General features: G+C 41.5%; 1 protein-coding gene across 3 annotated transcripts; it reads right to left on the bottom strand.

The window, feature by feature from the left end:
* Positions 1-12,022: 12,022 nt before the first annotated feature.
* Positions 12,023-15,073, bottom strand: SP5 (Sp5 transcription factor). Of its 3 annotated transcripts, none has more exons than XM_053597478.1 (2): positions 14,530-15,073; positions 12,023-13,844 (listed from the first exon to the last, which is right to left on the bottom strand). In XM_053597478.1, the coding sequence occupies exons 1-2, from the start codon at positions 14,578-14,580 to the stop codon at positions 12,702-12,704; spliced, it is 1,194 nt and encodes a 397-aa protein (XP_053453453.1). In that variant the 5' UTR covers positions 14,581-15,073; the 3' UTR covers positions 12,023-12,701. The 3 variants fall into 3 exon arrangements, with proteins under 3 accessions (XP_053453453.1, XP_053453454.1, XP_053453455.1); XM_053597479.1 differs by having other exon boundaries at positions 12,116-13,844; positions 13,988-15,073; XM_053597480.1 differs by having other exon boundaries at positions 12,116-13,844; positions 14,429-15,073.
* Between the last annotated feature and the right edge of the window lie 325 nt (positions 15,074-15,398).

Here is a 15,398-nt window from a genome sequence, read left to right as displayed (position 1 = left end):
TTCCTAGAACCATCACTGTATCCCTGACCCAAACGCTAAAAGCTGAAAGGGATTCTGCTCTTTAACCATATGACACCTCTTATAGATGAGAGAGAGCTCAACCTTTGGTATCTTTACTATACTGACTGTTCTTATCATACTGCCTGATATTCACAATCACGATATTTATCAAGTATGCAGTAAATGTCACTGTATCAGGCCCTGTATGCAGTAATAAATAGACCCTGTTCTCCTGGAGCCCCAGACACTGCCTGTTGACTTTCTACCTTTCCTTCCAGACTGTGGACTCCATGAGGGGCAAGGACCTTCATGACGGACGCTCACCTTTGCCATCATTTACTTCACAAGTATTCACAAATGAATATTTGTGGAGTAAATGAACCTAAATGTGAATAGAATAATAAAGAGGCAAGACACCAGGGCAGGGAGTAAGAATTGCAGCACAGTGATTTCACTAGGACGTGAGCTCCTGGAGGGCTAGACCTTGATGAGTGCTGGTTGCTTCATCTGTACCATAAAGAGGCTTGATTTGGTGAACTCTGAGATTTTAGTTACAAACGTTAATGATTCTTTGATTCTGAATTGTCAAAGAAAGATGAGCCCAGAATGAGATATCTACAGCATAACTACTTAACTCAATTTTCATGACTTCAGAATACAAGCAATTTTAGGTGGGAAATTGAGCAAATCAAGGGACTATTTACTGTCTTTATTATCACATTGGATAGGGAAATAGTCCTGACTTACACAGCATTTGATACAGACCCAGATAAATAAGATAAAGCTTCTGAGTACCTCTGCTCCTCAAGATCATATATATTTTGTTGGAGCTCAGTAATCAGCTGTGAACTTTACAAAAAAAAGAAGAAAGAAAGAAAGAAAGACAGACAGAAAGAAAGAAAGAAAGGAAAGAAAGGAAAGAAAATTAGATAGGTATTAATTAGAAAATTAATACCCAAACAGTTACCACTGTCAAAATGCTCAGAAATTTCCTTACCCACTAGGTTTTTCCTTTGAAGGAAGAGTTTCTCTAATGGTGTTCTCCCCACCAGTCTTAGAGTCAATGGGACTTTTTTCTGGGAATCGGCCCCTCTCTCTGACTCTAGGTGTAAACTACCTAATCACTCAACTCCCCATTGGGGTAATGGTTATAATGAAGTCAGCTTCCTAGGCCTCACCCCTGGACTAAATCAATCAGTTCTAGGAATACAGCTCAGAAATCTGCATTTAAATAAGCACTCAATGGGGCTAATTTCTAGAAAAAAATCATGGAGTTATTCTCATTTGTTACAAGCATCTCTGGTACTGATAATTCCCAGGAGATTTCTGTAATTTCAAAGGTCAGAAATAAACAGATTTTCAAAGACATTTTACTGAATCATGATCTGATCTGAGAAACAGCCCTGAGATACACTTTGTAAAGGAGAAGAAGGGTGGACTAAAGAGGACAGGGATGGAATTGGGAAAAGTGAAGACTCTGAGTTTAGATAAATATCTACAACCTCAGAAGTTTTTCATGGAGTACTACAAAGAAGCATCAGGCTTCTCCACTTCTCTGTGGATAGTTTTAAAAAACTATTGTAGCAAACAGAGGCTCCTAGCAACTGAGCTTCTCTTTTAGAAGTGCCACTATGGCATTTCTGCAGCATGGATTGTGTATTTGTTTTTTGGTCTATGCAATGTTTAGATATTAATCATCCAATGACATTAAAAAGCCAAATGGTCTTTTAGCTGAGTATTCCTTTTAAGAAAACAGATATTGCTAAAAGTTGCTGTCCACGTTGGGGGGTGGGGGGAATTCCACTGACATATGAAATACATGATTTATAATAAAAATGTAAAGTCTTTATTAGTATTCAATGTTATAAAATGACAATGGTCTACATAATTACATAACATGCATGTAAGAATCACTTTTAAATTAAGACTATTGCTGACTCCTCCTTGGAATTTAGAACCCAATATTCTGACCTGGGTGAGGATTGTGGCCAAATTACCTCTCCCTTTTTTATTTCTTCAAAGTAACTTGGGCTAGAATTTGCTTATGTATTTTCCACCTTACATATGCCTGAAATATGCACTTTTTAAGCCAGTTGTTCTCAAACTTTAGTGTGCATTAAAATCACCCAAAGGACTTGGTGAAACAGACTGCCCCACCCTATTCCCAGAGTTTTGGATTTAGTATGTCCATGGATTGAGCCCTAGAATGTACGTTTGGACAGTGATTCCAAGGATTGCTAATGTTGCAGGTGGGGAGATCACACTGTCTACCCCGTATAAAAATCTTCTTGGATTCTGAATGCTACAGATGTAGTTTGTGACAAAATACCCATTTGTAGAATAAAACAGTTCATCATTGTTATTCCCTGAAATGCTTTCTTTCTCTTGTGTTTTTATAGCAATTTTGTTGGTTGCTTTTAGCAGGCATTAAGCCTCGTATTATATTAATTTGTACATCTACTTTATCTCCTTTGCAACTGTGAGCTCTTTTGAAGGATCATTGTTGAATTATTTTATCTTATATCGTATAGATATCAAATAATTGTTGGTAAATTGAATTTAGTGATGCATACATGTTTTGAATTTGTTTTGTGCCTAGTTTCCTACATCTAATATTATAATTGTAAACAACAAATACTAAATTACCTATGCAACTCACATATTCTTAGTTGTACATATCAATCTGATTGACTTGGAAGGTGTGGGAAAGAAGGATTTCATACACTTAACTAGGGCTAACACTTGTAAATGTTAAGTAATTTAACCTACTTAACTATTGAAAATTTACCTATACTTTCCATCTCATCATTTCACTATGAAATTTCCATAGATAGTAACAGGATTTGGGCGGCACATAACAGTACAGAACTTAACACACCTGGTGATGTTTTCTTTGAAAGCCAAGACTGAGATCATGTCACTTAGTCCTGAATCCTGCTATTACTTGCATAGAGGCTGACTAAGTTACCTTTGCTCCCCATTAATGCCTTTACCCACTTAAGAACAAACTATATTTCCAAAACCTAGACTCTGAAATCAGATGCCAGAATGCCAGGATCATTTACACTACTGTTGTATTTTTTAGTAGTCATAATAAGATTTATTTTAACTTTTTGATTTACAGATTTTAAATTTGAAGCACTTCAGCTTTGGAAGACACCATAAAGATTATCGAAATGTTCTCAGTCAAAGCCCACATCTCCTCTATAAGCCTAGTCACACTCACCTTTGGTTAAAAAACAAACAAATAATCAAAACCAAAAACCTGTGGTGAGGGAGGCACTTTCCTCCCCAGGGGTCCATTCCAAGTGTGAACAGAATCTTGCCTTTCAGCTTCTACCCAATGGTCCTATTTCAGCTCCTTTCAATATCCTGTTGAGATAAGATCTTTCCCATGATTTGTTTTCCTTTTCTCCACTTCTAGATCTCCCTGCTTCAGAAGCAAGAGAGCAGCTACAGCCCTATATCTTCTTCTAGCTGCTGGCTACTCAGGGCACACTGGTTTCCCATTGATAAGTCCGAATCATGACTGATGAAGTGAGTGCTTTGTCCTTAGAAGACAATTTAGCAACTTCCTACTTCAACCTCAGATCAGTACATAATTTGTTACCACCATTACTTTCTTGGCAGTTGTCTGCAGTACCACTAAGAGATGACATGGACTTGAAGAATCAAACAGAGGAGAATAAAAGCTTTAGAGCAAAAGAAGGCTATATCAAATATAATAATCATAATGAGAAACAACTACATGCTTACTGGATTTAATTCACACCCTCTTCGTTAAAACTATCTCAAAGAAAGGGCTATAGACTTAAGGTACTCCATTTGTATATATTTTACCAATTAAAATCTATCCACACTAGGACTTGTCATCATTTGATTTTCGGTAAGCCTATTAAAAATATAAATTGGGGGAAAGATTCCCTATTTAATAAATGGTGCTGGATGAATTGGCTGGCAACTTGTAGAAAGAAACTGGACCCACACCTTTCTCCTCTAACAAAAATTGATTCTCACTGGTTAAAGGACTTAAACTTAAGACATGAAACTATAAATATTCTTAGAGAAAGTGCAGGGGAAACGCTTGAGAAAATTGGTCTGGGAGAATACTTCATGAGGAAGATACCCTGGGCAATTAGCGCAACATCCAAAATACATTACTAGGATCTGATCAAATTAAAAAGCTTCTGCACTGCCAAGAACACACTAAGTAAAGCAAATAGCTCTCAGAATGGGAGAAGATTTTTGCAAGTTATACTACCAACAAAGGTCTAATAACCAGAATCCACAAAGAACACAAACTTATTACTAAGCAAAAAACAAGTGATCCTATTTCATTTTGGGCAAGAGACATGAACAGAAGCTTCTCTGAAGAAGACAGGAGCATGGCCTACAGACACATGAAAAAATGCTCATCATCTTTAATCATCAGAGAAATGCAAACCCAAACCACTCTGAGATACCATCTAACTCCAGTAAGATTAGCCTACATCACAAAAGCCCAAAACAACAGATGTTGGCGTGGATGTGGAGAAAAGGGAACGCTTCTGCACTGCTGGTGGGAATGCAACCTAGTACGTTCCTTTTGGAAGGAAGTTTGGAGAACACTCAGGGATCTAAATGTACACCTGCCGTTTGATCCTGCAATTCCTCTTCTAGGTGTATATCCAAAGGACCAAAAATCATTTGGCAATAAAGATATTTGTACCAGATTGTTCACTGCAGCTCAATTCATAATTATCAAGTCATGGAAGAAGCCCAAGTGCCCATCGACCCATGAATGGATTAATAAATTGTGGTATATGTATACCATGGAATACTATGCAGCATTAAAAAATGGAGACTTTACCTCTTTTATGTTTACATGGATGGAGCTGGAAAATATTCTTCTTAGTAAAGTATCTCAGGAATGGAAAAAAAAGTATCCAGTGTACTCAGTACTACTGTGAAACTAATCTATAATAACTCACACTTGCATGTGAAAAATGAAACTCAACTTTAGCCTAGGATGAAGGAGGGAAGGGGAGGGAGAGGGATGGGGAGGAGGTGGGAGGAGTAGTAGGGGATAGTAGGGGGACCACAACTATGGAGCACATTGCAAGTACAAGTTGGTTCTATCATGTGTAGAATACAAATGTCCTAAAGCTATAATTGGGTAAATGAGATGAAAGCTATGCTGATTAGTGTGATGTAAGCACTCCAATTTGTACAAATAATCAACACACTGAAATGGGCATAAATGTATTTATGATCTATGTACAAAAGACTTAATAAAAAAATAAAATCTATCCAAACTAGGATTACCTTAAACCACAATCCTCTATCATATTTTACAAGTTCACTTTCAATTGTGATGTAAATATTTTTCTCACTGATGTTCACAAATAGGAAACCATCTACTACAAAAGTAAAACATGAGTTGAATCTACAAATAGAACTGTAAATTCAAGTCTCCTACATGTAAAATTTAGGCCAAAGAACACAAATGTTTACTAAAAATACAAGGGACTTAAAATAACTACAGTTTAGAATCCCATTGAGTTCTGCCTTATTGGAAGCAAAATCAAATAATGGGCACAAATATTCTGAGAGAAGGAAGAGAGACACAGGATGCAAAAGGAACATTTCCATGCTAGAGAGGGTCATGAATACTACATAAAAAAATGTGTGACATCCACAACAGGAAAACAAAGTAACACGCAGAATATAATAAAACTCAGACAGAAATCAGAGAAATGAGCTTTCACAGTGTCTCATGTAGATTGCTAGGAAATTGCCACCAAATATTTTTAAAATTAGGACACATTTTTCCCAACCATAAGCATAAATGAGTTAGTCTTGATATCTGCCTTGTGCATTGGATGAAATTAAGCTAAGGGCCAGATGTTTTACTTCTGTGTTTTAGATTATGCTAAACATGAGATGTTTAGAAAGTACCCATATAAGACTGAACGGTTTAACTTTATATTAAAATATAAAGTCAGGTGACATCAAGACTTTGCCTTAGACTTTAGAAAATTTTAGTGCAGTTTTGATAGTTTTTCGACAAGTAATGAAAAAAACTAGATGAATAGTTTTATTGTAAAACAAACTTCCCTTTCTTAATAGACTGAAACTTTATAATCCCGAAACAACTTTTTGAAAAGTGAAAGCTGAAGGTTGTCCATGTGATATTAAACTAAGAACTGGATTTATTTCTCCTCAATTTAATTTTGGTATTAAGAACACAACTAAAATGCGTAAGCTAATGTAGTTTATAACGTGTTGTGAAGATACTACTGTAGTTCCTATGCATGAATTGAATTATGAATTAAATGTCAACATGCCATGGGGGATTATGCTTTAGACAATCAATTACTAAAGACAGGGAGGAGAAAGCGTGTGACATCAAGAAAGGGAAATCATCAGAATATCAGCATGAAACTACATCAATCATCATGTGCAAATCTTCCATTGATAATAAGAAGTTGTAATAGTAAATCAATTATGAAACTATAAAAAAAAAGTTGAGGTTCCATAGCTGTTTGATTACATCTTTGTTGAATAAATATCACTTATTCATTATAGTTAAAAACATTATGCAAATTATTCCACCACGTTAATTTGAGACATTGTTCTCTGGTAACATCTCAGTTTTTATTTTTATAAAAATAAAATCAACAGAGGAGCAATTGACATCAAGATCTTTACCAACTGGGCAATTGAAGCAGCTTCAAAAATACAACACTGGGACCTGACCAAACTAAAAAGCTTCTGCACAGCCAAGAACACAGTAAGTAAAGCAAGCAGATAGTCCTCAGAATGGGAGAAGATATTTGCAGGTTATGTCTCTGACAAAGGTTTAATAACCAGAATCCACAGAGAACTCAAACGTACAAGCAAGAAAAGAACAAGTGATCCCATCGCAGGCTGGGAAAGGGACTTGAAGAGAACCTTCTCTGAAGAAGACAGACGCACGGCCTACAGACATGAAAAAATGCTCATCATCTTTAATCATCAGAGAAATGCAAATCAAAACTACTTTGAGATATCATCTAACTCCAGTAAGATTAAACCATATCACAAAATCCCAAGACCAGAGATGTTGGCATGGATGTGGAGAAAAGGGATCACTTCTACACTGCTGGTGGGAATGCAAATGAATACATTCCTTTTGGAAAGATGTTTGGAGAACACTTAGAGATCTAAAAATAGACCTGCCATTCAATCCTATGATTCCTCTACTAAGTATATATCCAGAAGACCAAAAATCACATTATAACAAAGATATTTGTACCAGAATGTTTATTGCAGCCCAATTCATAATTGCTAAGTCAATGGGCCCAAGTGGCCATTGATCCACGAATGGATTAATAAATTGTAGTATATGTACATCATGGAATATTATGCAGCCTTAAAGAAAGATGGAGACTTTACCTCTTTCATGTTTACATGGATGGAGCTGGAACATATTCTTCTTAGAAAAGTATCTCAAGAATGGAAGAAAAAGTATCAAATGTACTTAGCCCTACTATGAAACTAATTTATGACTTTCATATGAAAGCTATAACCCAGTTATAACCTAATAATATGAGGAAGGGAAGGGAAGGGGGAGGGGGAGTGGAGAGAGGATATTGGTGGGATTACCGTGCATCTTACAAGGGTACATGTGAAACTCAGTAAATGTAGAATATAAATGTCTTAACACAATAACTAAGAAAATGCCAGGAAGGCAATGTTAATCAGTGTGATGAAAATATGTCAAATGGTCTATAAAACCAGTGTATGGTGCCCCATGATCGCATTAATGTACACAGCTATGATTTAATAAATAAATAACTAAAAGATCTTTACCAAAAAAATGTGTTGAATCTAAAAAATTTACTGTTTAAATTAAATATACTGAATGCTACATTAATCAGTGGCATTCTAGTGGCCCAATAATGAAAGATATTCTTTTTGGTGTATTGATGTAACTATCTATCTAGATCAGTGGTTCTCAACCTTCCTAATGCTGTAACCCTTTAATACAGTTCTTCATGTTGTGGTGACCCCCATCCATAAAATTATTTTTGTTACATAGTAGCAATGAAATTTTATGGTTGGGTGTCACCACAACATGAGGAACTGTATTAAAGGGTCCCAGGATTAGGAAGGTTGAGAACCACTGATTTAGATGTTTTCCTTATGTTTTCTTATTTTATACAACTATGCTGGCATATAGCATTTTAAAACTCTGCTAGGTCTCATACTCTTTAAAAAGTTCCCTCTGTCATGCAAAACAGAAGAAAGTAATATATTTAATAGACAATTAATATGACTTATTTTGAGAGGCCCTCAATTTGGGATATTAGCAAACTATAATTACACTTACTATAAAACAAAGCTTAGGAGTTGGCTCTGATTCCATAACACAGACTATTTCCCCGTTAGGTATTGTGAATTTACTCTACTTGTTATTTAATGTGATGAACTAATGCAAGTAAAAGTTGCTTATAATTTTAGAGCCCTAAACAACTTACGAGGTGTTTATTTGTATTTGCAGTGATAGCTACTCCTGTAGCGACACTCTTGCAGCAGAACCAAAATAAATGAAAAACACTCAAGATGCTGCTGTAAACTAATTACTTAAAACCCCACAATATTAGAACAGAAAACAGTGCAAACTGGGGGTAAAAACGGCCCTTTCTACAAATGTCATTATTTTGAATAGGTTTCTGCAAGGAGCGTGCTTAGTGACATTAATTTTTAATTGGCATGCTTTGTTTGATTGACTTAAGGCAAAATAATTTAAAACAATATATGCAATATAGTTGTAAGATTTAAACTCTTAGCTGAAATTAGAAAAGACTAACATGGTGGTGAATAATGGCTGTATCTTCATTAACATAATTTAATGTCTTTCACTACCAGAACTATTAAAAATTAGTGGTCAGTGAAGGGTATATTTGCACAATTCTTCCTTGAGAAAAGCAGAAAGCTATAGGGTTAATAAATTCAGAAACACACAATTCCAAATTACTGATAAGACACTATTCCTAATTTACCGATAACTGAATGTCTTCATGGTCTCAAGTTCTTGGTCAAAATAGTTCCTTTATCAAACAAGGGTTAAATTTAAAATAATGTATCACATGAACATTTAGAATTTTCTAAAATAAGTAACTCTTTTATATTTGCATGCTACCGAAACAGTTGCTTAAAAAAGTCTATAATGGCTCGGCGCCTATAGCTCAGCGGCTAGGGCACCAGCCACATACACCGGAGCTGGCAGGTTTGAATCCAGCCCAGGCCTGCCAAACAACAACAACTACGATAACAACAACCAAATAAATAAATAAATAAATAAATAACCAAGCATTGTGGCAGGCGCCTGTATCCCAGCTACTTGGGAGGCTGAGGCAAGAGAAGCACTTAAGCCCAAGAGTTTGAGGTTGCTGTGAGCTGTGATGCTACAGCACTCTACTGAGGGCAACATAGTGAGATTCTGTCTCAAAAAAAAAAAAAAAAGTCTATAATGTCTCCTGATATTTGAGGCACTCATTAACATATTGTTTTCAATTAGTTTTTAAAACAATCAGTTGAATTGAGTGCTGGGGTCTGTAAGTGAACTTTTGTATAAAGGCTGGTGGATTAAACTTGCTTTTTTGATGTTGGCAAAACTCCAACTGAAAATAAATTTTAGTTTACATTTATAAGTAATTTGCTTCTAAACTTCTTTTCATGTGAATTTCATTCAATTTTCTGCTGCAAGAATGTGCTTAATTTATGCACGTTAATTTTTGCATATTGATGTATGTGAAAGTAATCTTTGAAATCCTAAGTGGTACTCTGGTTGCAGTTTAATGAAACAAATAAAGCACATAGCAGCAGTTCACATTTTAACAGCTTGTACATGCTAATACATATCTGCGTTATAAAACTTGCATTTCTGAGCATTTATCAGCTTATTTTAGAGTATAAACATGAAATACCTTTCTAAACTTGGATAATAATGCCAAACCATTGTGGCTTCCTGGCTTCCACTTGGATAATTTTTTTTTGTAAAGTAATAGGAACACAGATTTGCAAAGTTGTACAATGAGCAGCAGTCTTTCAGCTGTACCAACTTAAACACTATGCTTTTTAACTCTGCAGGGCAATTAAGTGAAACAATAATAAAGTTATTTTGTCAAATGACATTGTTCTGCTTCAAAAAATTATTTATACCATATTTTTGATAAATTCCACGTAGTTTATCTAGTTTTTCTCTTAACAACAAAGTTATAATGACAAGGAAACTATCTGGAACACCTCATTTATTAATAAATTTCACACATTTTGTCTATTTTTTTCTCTGAACAATCACAAAGTTATAGTTGTAAGGAAACTATTCTTCAACATCTTGTCAGATTGGATTGTAGTTGTCAATAATCCATAATTGTTTTTTCTACCAAGGACATTCTTTCACATGAGAGAACCACTTCAAATTTTCTGAGTCCAAAGCTTTTGGTATAAGGATTTCCCTTTCTCCATCTGCCAAAAAACTTTCTGACTCTGAAGTTGATTCTAGGGCATGGTTCAGATGTGAGTTTCTGAAACTCTTCATGGAAATGTGAGAGTTTCTGTAACTTTTCACATTGATTTATACATCTAAATATGTCATCTTAGTCTAATGACTTAGATCTAATGATCTTGATTAAGATAACACATTTAGGTGTATATTAATGTTGTCTCAACTTCATTTACTGTTGTTCACAAAACTGTCACATCTTTGAGCATTCAACTAACCCAAACTGCTCTTCCCAGGTAAAGAATCACGAAGATTTGCATTCTAATTTGTCATTAAATAGTTCCAAAATCTCCAAGAGTAACTGTTTCTAAGGCATATTTCCACAAAAAAACCATTCATTTACTACCTTGTTTCAAGTTATAGGGTACAAATGCTATTTCTTAGGGAGTGTAAAGTAATTTTCATCCCAAGTATGTTGAGGTGTTTTACTCAATATGGTAAGAATCAAGAACCCTCATAGCTTTAAAAAAACGGACCCTACGGTTCGACTTCTAACAAAGGTAACCGAGGGTTTGTAAACTGTCAAATCCAACAATTTATGTACACTACATAAAAAGCTTATTCAGTACTACTGAAATTTGGCATTAATGATGTGAACTGGCCATACTAGCAAAATTTAAAACATTTTCTATTCTTTGCTAATCCTAAATCAGACAATTTAACTGCTGATTGAGGCTCCAGTTTCAGGTTTAAAAACTCAAATATTAGAAAACGTCACGAGTTAGTTGAGACATTTGAAAGAACACTTGTAAACTTAAAAACTTCAACTTTTAGAGAAAAGTGAGAAAAACACTTTTAAAAATTCCTTTTCACGTTTCCATGCTAGGAGTACTTCTGGCTTCTCCCTGAGAAAATTTTAGTCTAATTCCATAATTAAAAAAAATAAAATTCCAAGATACAAAATAGAACTAAACTTCTTGGCCTAATCAGAAATCCCTGGGTGATTACTGAGAAACAAGACCTGTAAAGATTTCCACAGCAAAATGATTAAGAAAACAAGCAAGACCATGTTGCATATACTGGAGGTGCCAAAATACAGGAATGATGCCTGGGAAGCTATTTCCTCCCTCTCCCCTCCTCCTTCCCCAAGGCAAAGACTAAGCTGAACAAGAGTTTCAGCTGTACCCAGTTTCTCTGTACCTGTCCAAACTCTCACATGTGGACAGATCCTCCGGCCTCTAATACCTCTCCAGACATCAGCACAGCCGACTGCGAGGAGAATGCTCAGCCCGCGAGTGACCCGTCCTGAGAGTACCAACAAATGGGAAGCCACAGGGAATTCGCCTGATAAAAAGAAAGTACACGCCGCTGGTATCGAATTTGTAACCGGACATTCTCGGGTTAAGTCCTAAGGTCGCACAAGAAACTCAAGCTGTGATTGGAAAATCTCTTCCTAGTCTCTCAGCCACAAAACTGATGCTGTCTTCCCTCTTCCAACCGTGCACCCAACCCACTGGCCCAGGACTTTCCAAACCAAAGAAGCCTCCAACACAGGCGGCCTGTGGGAACCATCAAATTCCCGGTGAGACCTGACCTCTTAGTAAAGCCTCCAAGAAGAAAAGATCAAATGAGACCGGCTCAGCAGGGTCTTCCCGAGGGGACCCGGAGTTAACGTATTTATTTTCACGCTGCAACTGCTGATCACTTTACAGAGACATATCATGCTGTAGCTCTGCATGGAGCTGAAGACAAAAGCAACATTTTTATTAATATTATTATTCTTTAACAAAGCTATTAAATAACCTGTACAATGTCCCAACCGGCCCTAGCGAAAACTGGAGCACTATTTCAAATCTCCCGAGGTCCTTCCGCTTTATTTAATTCAGCAGCGCTTCCTATATACAAGGCCAGCCCGGGTGGTCCCCCCAAACTGAAGGCCTCCCAGACGGTGGGAAAGATTCAGAGTCTGGAACCGCCCTGGCTTCACGCAGGACTCCTAACCATCACCCAAACGGCCCCAGCTTCCAACCCTCCCTCCAGAGCCAATCCTGGGTCCTGTGTCCGAGGACCAAGGAACCTGAGAGGCAGCTTCACGGTAGGAGGAGGGCAGAGGAGAGGCCATCTGCTGAGCCGCCCTTCTGCCAGCTGCTCCAAGCCCCCCGGGATCTCCGCAGAGGTGTGGCCAACCGGTCCAAGGCGGAAGTGGCCTCGAGGGTGCCCAGGGCTGAGTTCACAGGTCCCGCGGATCTTCCCGCTTAACACCGGCCTCGGCAACTTTGAGCTTCTTATTCTGGTGCGTCTTGACGTGCTTGGCTAGGTGGTCGCTGCGCATGAAGCGCTTCCCGCATTCAGGGCAGGCGAAGCGTTTCTCGCCCGTGTGAGTCCGCAGGTGCCGCTGCAGCTCGTCCGAGCGCGTGAAGCTCTTGCCACAGAAGAGCCAGTTGCACACGAAGGGCCGCTCGCCCGTGTGCCAACGCAGGTGCGCCTTCAGGTGCGACGTCTTGCCGTACACCTTGCCGCAGCCCAGCACGTGGCACACGTGCTGCTTCTTCTTGCCCGGCTCCGCCTCGGGGGCGCCGCCCGCCGCCTGACAGTTGGGGCAGCGGCAGCGGCGGCACCTCCTGGCCGTGGCCGCCAGGGGGGCCTTGGTCTGCAGCAACGCGGCGATCTGGCTCTGGTACTGCGCAAAGTCCGACGGGCCCAACACCAGGCCCCGTTGCAGGGCAGCGGCGGCGGCGGCAGCAGCGGCCGCTGAGGCAGGAAAGCGGGGCGCGTGGGGTCCCCCGGCACAGGCTCCAGGGAGGCCTCCCCCTGGAACCCCAGGAGCGCCCGGCCCAGCGCCTGCCTGTGGGATGCTCCACCACGGGAGGTCGTCGGGGGCCGGGTTAGGGGACAGCTGGTGGCAGGTGGGCGGCGGGGGCGGCGGCGGCGGGGGCAGCAGGTTGGAGTAGCCGGGCGGCAGCGCTGCCTGTGCGGCGTAGGGAACGTAGGCGGGCGCGCAGCTAGCGGGTAGAGCCGCCATGCTCGAGGGCAGCATCTTGACTGGAGAGAACTCGTAGGGGTAAGAGGGGTCAGCTGGGGGGGTGAGCGGTAGCTCGTGCGCAGCCCCGAAGGACGGCTGCAGGTGCGTTTTCTGCGGCGTCAACCCCAAACTGGGGTGTGGGGGCGGCAGCGCGCCGGGCGAGTGAGCCGGCATGTCGGCAGTCCACGGGTGGAAAAGCCTGGAGGGCGAGCCCAGCGCTGGGTCGTAGGGCACTTGCAGGAAGTCCGGGGGCGCCGCCGCACCCGGCTGGCCAATTCGGCTACAGGTGGCGGCCAGCAGCGCCAGAGGTGAGTGCTTGCCCAGGTCCGGGGAGGCGCTGGGGGTGCGATCCTAAAAGTGCAGCGGCGAGGAAGGGTGGAGAAAAGACAAAAGGTTAGCGCTCCCAGCCGGCTGGCCAACCGCCCATTATACTGCTGCCCCTCCCGTGCCCCGGCCGACCCTCCCCCGCCTTCGCACCACACGCGCGCACCCACCAGTCCCGGGAAACTTTTGGTGTCTGCGCCACCTGAACTTGGAGGCACGCGAGCGCTTCTTGCAAACTACTTGGTGCACTGAGACGCCATCCAGCCTTAGAGGAAGCGGGCGCTAAATGGGAGGAGGAGGGATCCGACGGGCCGCTCCCAGCTCTGTGGTCAGTTAAGAGTCTGGGAACACCCACAACCTAGTGGCCCATTCATCCTCCCTCTCATCTTTTAAGCTCTCCTGTCCACGTTACCGTAGCACTCCTCCCCGGCCCGCCCCAGCCTGAAATCACCAGGAGGGCCCAGCAGGACGAGCTCCGGCCCTGTTCTCCCCGCAGAGCGCACCTCCCAACCCCCGGATTCATGCGATCCTCCCCCGAGGCCACACTCTTGGCACCAGATTAGGTGTGAAGTTGGGGTGGGCACCCTAGGTCTGACTTCAGCTGCACCCACCGGCGTGGTTCCCTTTGAGATTCAAGGTGCACGGAGTACCAGGAAAGATCTGGACACGGCACTTCCCACCTTTCCCCGGCCCCTCCGGGCCCGGCCCTGACCTGGAGGAAGGCCTGCAGCGAGTCGTTCCGGAGGACTGCCACAGCGGCCATGGCTACAGCTCGCAGGCTGCTCGCTGCGGAGCCGGGCGCCGCCGTGGAGGCATGGACGCCCAAAGGCGAGGACAAGCGGTCGCCCAGCGCGCCTCCCGCGCCAGCTCCGCACGCCGGGCCCAACCCTCCCGCGCCCCTTGCCCGCCCCGCGCGTGGTCTGAGCGCTTCGGGATCACCTCCAAGAATTTGATAAGGACTTTGCTGGGCCGCCAGCCAGTCAGAGGGAAGATTTATGGCTTTGAAGTTTGCCGCTACCCAATCATCAAAGAATAGCGGCTCTTTCAGAAGCGAAAGCAAATCCTTTGAATCCACAAAGCTCCTATGGTGTGTTTGTTGGTCTGGATAAAAGAACTGATTATTAGGGGGGATGGGAAAGGAGGAGATAAAGGCGGGACAATTAATGAAGTAATCACTATGTGGGAAATGTATATACACAAATAATTGGATTTTCCTGATCAAAGGGGGCCTTGCCGCCTGGAGACCCGCGCTTGGGTTGCTAGAGACACTCGATCCTCCTGTACACACACACACACACACACACACACACACTTGCAATTAAAGATTTGCACTGAGGCAGCGCCCAAAGTGACAAAGTGTCTTTGTTATCTCTAGAAAAATCTGCTTTCAGCTTCCAGGCGCGAGACTTTGAGTACAGGGTGAGGGTAACTCTTCCATCGTATTTACACATCCCGCACTCTTAACAAACGCCTGCCTGCGCGCACCTGGACCCGAGAGAGTTCCCGTGGCGAGGCGTGGGGCTGTCTGCACCCTGCTGGCTGCGTGTCCCCCCCACCCCCGCCCACCTCTGTGGAGCGGAG

Source organism: Nycticebus coucang, chromosome 7, assembly GCF_027406575.1.
Source record: "Nycticebus coucang isolate mNycCou1 chromosome 7, mNycCou1.pri, whole genome shotgun sequence".
NCBI classification, from domain to species: Eukaryota; Metazoa; Chordata; class Mammalia; order Primates; family Lorisidae; genus Nycticebus; species Nycticebus coucang.
Note: the sequence above shows the minus strand (reverse complement) of the source record. Positions and strands in the feature narration are given on the sequence as shown.